General features: G+C 44.0%; 1 protein-coding gene across 1 annotated transcript; it reads right to left on the bottom strand.

The window, feature by feature from the left end:
* Positions 1–1,042: 1,042 nt before the first annotated feature.
* On the bottom strand, positions 1,043–4,721 carry LOC119377622 (uncharacterized). The gene is made up of 4 exons (XM_049411613.1): positions 4,647–4,721; positions 2,420–2,720; positions 1,601–1,741; positions 1,043–1,101 (listed from the first exon to the last, which is right to left on the bottom strand). The coding sequence occupies exons 1-4, from the start codon at positions 4,704–4,706 to the stop codon at positions 1,043–1,045; spliced, it is 561 nt and encodes a 186-aa protein (XP_049267570.1). The 5' UTR covers positions 4,707–4,721.
* Positions 4,722–7,428: the final 2,707 nt, after the last annotated feature.

Here is a 7,428-nt window from a genome sequence, read left to right on the forward strand (position 1 = left end):
ACACAATGCAGAATGTCCATCTTGAAAGTTCTTTTCAGTTAGGCATATCTTGTCAAAAGTTTCCCATTTTAGACATTCATATTTTTGGCACAACACACATCATCGAGTCTCCTGTGCAGTACATACGATGGTTCTCATGCCCGAGTACCTTTCTTCATTTTTAGTGGACCAGTCGCGAGTAGTGAGTTACGCCCAACTTGTGTGGCACATGTGCTTCTGCTCGTTGAGGAAAAAAAATCATGTTACTTTCAATCTAAAGGTTCATTTCATAAGAATTAGGAGAAATGCACACTGAATCTAAAACTCTGATGCACTTCGTCATCACTGTGGGAGCAGGAATTATGTCAATGCCATTACCAGGCCTCACAGAAACAATATGATTAGCCACAAATCCAGTTGCTTCATTCCTGCACTGCACACCATCTTCACAAAAATGATTGACAGCCAAGTACAAGTGCTCGGCATACTTCACAAAACAAAGAATAGAAGCAAAAAAACGGTCTTGATCAACCATGTACATTATCGTGCAATTGTTTCGGCGTTTCTGATTTGCACACAGTTGTGAAGAAAATGTGTCACACTCAACTGTCACCTTACTGTAATTTCGAAACTACTAGTGTCCCCAAAGAAAGAAAAAAGTGCACTCTTTAAAGCATGACCTACTTTACGTGGCTGACCATGGTACAAAACAGCATCCACGAGTCGAGTGACGCGTGAAATGTAGATTTTCTATTTTACTAGAACAAAATCGGTGGGTGACAGCTGTTCAACACTATTCTGCAGCACACTTAGTCCAAGACTAACACTCACCAAGCTGGCCAACTGCTTCTCAACCGCCTGTGTTCCCTTAATGAGCCGCATCAACTGACCATTCCTATTCTCAAACAAGAACGCCGAGGTTGACCACAGAGGACCCCAATTCCTCACAGACGCAGCAATGTGCGTTAATTGATGCACATTAAAAGAACAGAATCTCTCCCCATAAAGCTCCTTCATTCCATCAACAAATTTCCACATCATTTTTTCGGAAATATCAATGTCTTCAGGAGACACTGATTCCGACAAAAGCCGGTAGATTGCACCGATGAGGAGAATGAAGTGCTGCAGGTAAGAATATGGCAGAATGTTGGTCAGCACGGGGAATGAGTAGAACAACAGCCAAGCACGGAATTCGCTGGCCTTCCAGTAGCAACGGTGCTTAACAGAACGAGGTGTTCTCGAAATGAAGTCTGGTGGCTTAATGGCAAGCAGCCTTTCATCTATGGAGCCAACCTTCCTCCCCAAATACCAGGGCTGACCATGATGCTTCGTGTCAAGCCACAACACAGGAGTTGTCTTACGACGCCAAGGAGGACACAGTGCATATATTCAACAACAAAGCCCATACTGCAGTCAAAGGACGGTATGAGGTTGAGAACGGTTGGGCCTTTCACACCCTTGACTGCAACACCTTTCCTGGTGGCTTCTGCGGCCTGCCTCCTCATTCTGCTACCATTCCTCTGGGTGTGGCTTCTCCCAGGGAGGTACACATGAACACGCCCTTTGGTTGGCAACTGGCAAGATTTTCCCGGGTGTTCGCAAAAAGAACAACCAAAAGTACCATTAAACTGTCGGATGCCCTGCAGCATTGCCCTGGCAACTGCATCTACCGACGATAATGGAGCTTTGATGTAAGACACGACAATTTGGCCTGTTTCGGGGTGGCGCCATTTGAGGCCATTCCGAGCAAGATCCTGCAGCTCTGCGCAGAAGGGTCTCAAAAAGGTGTTCATTACTGGCTTAACGCCAAACCATAACAAAGTCAAAATCTGAAATTTCTTTCGGAGAAGCGGTGGAAGCTCTGCAATTACACAGTGAAGTGGCCAAAAAGATTTTGTGGAGCTTTTAAATACTTGTACACCATCAGTGTTCCAAAGGAGTGAGAAGTTGAACCTTGATGAGCAATCACGTTGCTCCTGATAAAGAAAACCATCAACAATGTCTCTAATTGGCTCACCAGGGTTCCTATCCTTACTGATAAAGTACTTGTAAATTCTGTGTTGTTCCAGGAAAGACCGCAAAGTGTCGGCCAACTTCACCTGAAAAAATGTTCCCTTGTTCTGGCAAACCTCAGAGCAACTCGGACAGATCGTGGTTTTTTCCTCCAAGCACTCTTGACAGTTACTACAAAAGAAGTGACTTTGGAAGCTTGTGTCTTTGTAAAACTGGGAAAACAACTTGAAAAATTTGAATGTAGTTGATGGGAGAGTATTGGTGGGTGGCAGGAGTGCAGAAAATATGAACAATATTTGACCGAGACACTCTCTAGTTAACCGAAACTTAAAAAAAAGAGTCATGATGATGAGGCAGGCATCGATGTTAGTGAACTGGCTGCCTTCGAAAAGTGGAGACCTCATGTGGCTGGTATCCTCACATGTACTTGGGGCAGCCGGTTCACTAACACTACCAATGTCCGAGCTTGCACCTGTGTCAGAGGTGCTGTCCTCCTCACGGTTGCTTGTGTCAATGTCGGAGCAGTCCAAGTCATTGTCAGGGAAGTCCAAGTCGATGTCAGGGCAATCAAAGTAGATGTCGGGAGAGTCTGAGTCATCTGAGGAGCACAACGGTGGGTCGCCGCCATTGTCTGCTGATGTAGATGGCCCCGCTTGAGGCAAACTACTGTTGCTTCCATTCGGCGTGTCAGCTGATGCTTGCCAGCGTCGCCGAGTCTCTCTAGGAAGCTTGAAAAAAGAAAAATTCTGCCATGAGCAAATATCTACCAGTCTAAAAGCCCTATACACCTGAAAAGGGAATTATTCTAGGTCAAACAAGATGCACATGTAGACTACTACAAACACTGCCTGGTAATGTGCTTGTTCTTTTCTGAGAATTAAGCTGGTTTATCCACAGATGTAATAATGTCCTGGTAACAATGCATTGTCATATGATGGGGGCACATTTGATACTGATCCTTGGGCTAGGCAATAGTCTGGTTTGGTGCAGCAATAAGCACTTCTGGTAGTGTCAAACATAGAACTGTGCACCATGTGGTGTAAACATTTACTGTAGCAGTCAACAAATATGAGTCCTGTTTCTGCATGTTACTGTGGTACTTCCAATTAGAAATACCAGGCTACTCTCACTAATTTAATTTAACATAATGGATTTACCATGTGCACATAATGCAGCAAAAAGCCGCTTCTGCGATTTCGACTTGCCAGACATTTGCATGTTTTCCATGGTGCAAAAATAAAAACACTGAGAATCAACGACTTGATAAGATATGCTACAGAAATCTAGTATCATCTTATGTCCTGTAAAGCTCTTGCATAATCACGTAAAAGATCTCTTACATAATAAACTTTGAAAAAATGTTAGAAAATCCAGGTGAATTCATGAATGAACTGACCACCCCAGCCCCTTACGGGTTGTTTACAAGGATGTATATGATTAGTGAAACGGTTGACCTACACTCATTTGTGCCAGTGTATACTGAAGATGCCACCCATAGAAGTAATGAAACGTTTATGCCATTTCCTTGCTAATAATTATATGTGAAGTCGGAGTAAATCTTTTTTTTTTAATCATTAGCAACTTTTCACGTGATGGTGACCTCTCACCCACTTCTCAAGTAATATAAAGATGGACAGGTAGGAGACGGACGGCACCTAACAGCATATTAAAGCATTTGATCTAAATCAAGCAACTAGTAAATAACGGTACAGTGAGCACTGAGGCCGGACTAGAAAAAAAAATTCACCGGCTATTGCCATACTGCCCAATCTGAATTCTGAGTGCAGCTTGATGTTGGGGCAAGGCCAACAGTGTTTGCAGTTTCGGCTTTCCTCAAGGTATCCACTACGCCATAAATCACAATTTTTGTGAAGTAGGACAGCACCCACTACGTCATTATTCACGTTTCTGCGGATAAGCGAGGTAACTGCTACGCATCTGTAAGGTATTATGTGCACTCTGTTGGTGCTGCATGTGGCTGATGACGATGAAAAATTATGGCTGAGCACTTTGCAGTGGATGGGAAACATTAAACCACAAACTCGTGGCACAATTAGCATGGTGTGATGACTCGTTATTTATTCCTCTGCCATGCTATATTACATAGGCTAACGTGATTCCTCGCCTAACATGACGCCCGTAAAGGGTCTTTTTGCAAATGAATAGGTTCATGTGATTCCTTGCCTGACATGACGCCCGTTAACGGTCTTTTTGCAAATGAATCCCTGGCACCAGCATGACTCTGTGGTAGAATACTCGACTGCCATGCAGAGGGCCCAGGTTCAAATCCCTATCAAGCCCCAGTATTTTTCGCTCATTTTATTTTCTCATGTCTGTCGGTTATGCCATCGACAGGCTGCACTCTAACATCGTGCCTTGTCATACAGGTAGTTTAGCTTATGCTAGAAATTGGGTTCCTTCATGCGCAAAGAACAAGGAAAGTGCCAGGATACCCTCTAGCATTTACGTCAAAACACTACCAACTTTTGAAACAAGCCTTGTACTAGACAAACTGTGCCCATTGTTTTGTTCAATAGCAATGACAGCTGCCTGAATGTCACCATGCTGATGATGCAGCAGGGAAACAAACAGGTTGTCTCATGCTGAAGCTTTTCCACTGCTTGAAAGTCAGATTGTGCTGAAAGTATCCCTACTTGTTCATCCGGGCTCCGCAAGTATTTCTTGTATGGTCCACGCCTCCTAGTGGTGTCCATTTGAGCGTGATCAGAAGAGTCTGAAATAAGTATTCAACTGACTAAATGGTGCCTCATAAAGCTTCCTAAAAGCATGTGTGTATAGAGCATGGCTCCAATACGTGAAGGTGAATTGGTAATCACGTTACAAAGACTAAGATAAACCATAATAAATCGAACCAGGACTCAGTGATAGTCAGAATAAAATGGGCATCTTAAAATCTGCAAGACTCCTTCCTTGCTGTTCAAATGCTGTATCTGTAGCCGCCAACAACGTTCAAAAAAGCATCCGGTGAACATTTTCTAATGCTAGTTGCATGTCAAAGTGCAAAATGCTTTTTTTCACAGCAGGTCTCAGGATAACGTTATATTTGTGATAGTACACAAATATAACACACTTCGTCTACTGTGCCTTAAGCAGCTTTCTGGTTTTTTCATAGGTAGTGGGGAGTTTTAGATTTGCGTACGCTGAGTTCGTTGCGGTCGCCCGCTATTTCAGTCACTTAACGGGATCCCGCAAGTGGTTAGCGTACGATACATGTGCAGTTGCGCGAAAAGCTAACGCAAAGCTTTGCGTACGCTATTCTAAAACTGCCTAATGGAAATGGATACAACTACATACGATTACCTAGCTGACACCCACGCGATTAAAGCAATCAAAAAATGACTGAGTTAATGGTTCACAACTCTCTCTATTTTCTTTAGAACGTGTACGTCATGTTACTCTCGCACTAGTGCTTCAAGGATTTGAGGCAGTACTTACTATGAACGATCGCCGTCCCACATGGCCGCTGACCCACAAGCGGAGTGTCGGGTACCACGAGGGCTAGCTGTGTTGGTATCTGCAGCTAAGTCAAGAGCTGACACACACTCGCACAGATGGAGAGCTTCAAGTGATCGCTCGTGGTAAACGCTGTCGCGATAAACAGGCACGCCGACTCTGCGTGCTCTACGTTCAACTGCAGCGCGACGCAAAATGTGGTCACACGCACGAGCAACAAAAGCACAGCCGGAAGACTACGAGGTAGACAGCGAAGCGACGCAGAAAGCGATCAACCAGATGCAAGACCGCGCGACCGCGCGTCCCGCGCATATATTTCATCGTAAACAGCCTCCGCGATTCGATCCAACTGCGCGCTACTGAAACCGATTGCAGAGTCCACACTACGAAAGCTAAGAAACGCTAAGCGATTCAGAACAACCTGTTGACAAGTGTATAGATAACGGGATTTCTTTTCCAATAGAAAAAAGCGTTAAAAGATGGGACAAAGCACGGACACAAACATTTGTTTACTAAAAAAATCGCGTTACGGCCTCGGCCGAACACATTAGTGCAGCAACAGCCGAAGTGCTTCTTCGGAAGTCATTTGTTGTAAGCAGCTGTGTAGGGGCGCTGCTGTACCAAACCTGCTGCGTGGGAAGTGGCGGGCGTCTTCTAGGCGATGCTATGATTCACTTTCACTTGCTACTGAAGGAACCTGGACGTCGTCAATCTGTTATAATAAGCAAGACTCATCTAAAAAACTTATCAATCATTCTGCGTCAGGAACTTGGAGCGCCGACCCACGAAGTAATTCGTCGTAGCGCGAAACTTTACTCAGTGCAGACACAAAAAGGAAGCTACAAATTTAGAAGAAGCGTTTCTTCCAACGAGCCTGATTGAACTATGTGCACTAAATAATGCTCTTCTCGGGGTAATATGTTCCTAACGAGCTTCCTTTCTGAACACTGTTGCTCTGTGAAGCAATCTTGAAGTTTTTGCGCGTCATCTGTATGTAACACAGGGTAAATGTGCGTGACGACGAGGAGGCACACGAACGCTGTGTGTGTCAATTAAACGTCCTCTATGTCCTCGTCTTCTGCGCATTTACCCTGTGACACCAAGGAGCCCAAACACCTTAGTGAATTATGAACCTTTATTTTGTAAATTATTAATTATATGTTGTAATTGCACGTCTTCTGTTTTGATGTTGTGAATTGTATACATATATGCACACAGTGTGTCTTCCTTGTTTGCGTTTAGCCTTCGCACCCCAGCTATATGTCTCAGTTTGCTATACAAGCTAGATGACCGTAATTGTCAATTAATAAATGCACAAGTTAAAACGCAGTGATATCTTGACAAAAATGAGGCGCACGGATTAGGCTTAGCTTTATTGACTCGAAGGCGTAAAGTTGTTGCGTTCAATGTATTCGAGTGCTGCTGGTGGTTATTTTAGTTGCGCCATTCAGACCACCAAACGCAACCGGTAACCAGCCCGTCGATCGTCAGAATTCACATATATCCATGGCTACATGGTAGTACATGCATCTCTTTTACTTCCCATTAACGACTTCCCACGTACAGAATACAAATGTTTACGTCTTCACAATATAACTCGATTAATGCATTGTTGCTTCCCGTACCTTCAACATTTCAATCTAGAACTGACATGTTCAAACATGTCTTTTTTCCTGTAACATGACGCGACATTTTCTACATCTAATGATGTTTGTGCAATGCAATTTTTCGTCACTTTCTAACAGCAATTCATGTGTCACGTGTGATCCCCCGTGCACGTAATATTAGCCCCAGCGGGCTGCAATATGTAAAATTAAATAAATGAAACACACGTGGCAACTGGCCTTCATGTAGGCTATCTGGCACGCCGAGGTCACCCAATGACATCCAGAAAAGCTAGGAAAAGGTTTGCACCGAAAATTCGGCTCTCAGAGCGCGAAGCGAGGCACGTAACAGTGTGAA

The sequence above is a fragment of the Rhipicephalus sanguineus genome, unplaced genomic scaffold, assembly GCF_013339695.2.
Source record: "Rhipicephalus sanguineus isolate Rsan-2018 unplaced genomic scaffold, BIME_Rsan_1.4 Seq5079, whole genome shotgun sequence".
Classification (NCBI taxonomy): domain Eukaryota; kingdom Metazoa; phylum Arthropoda; class Arachnida; order Ixodida; family Ixodidae; genus Rhipicephalus; species Rhipicephalus sanguineus.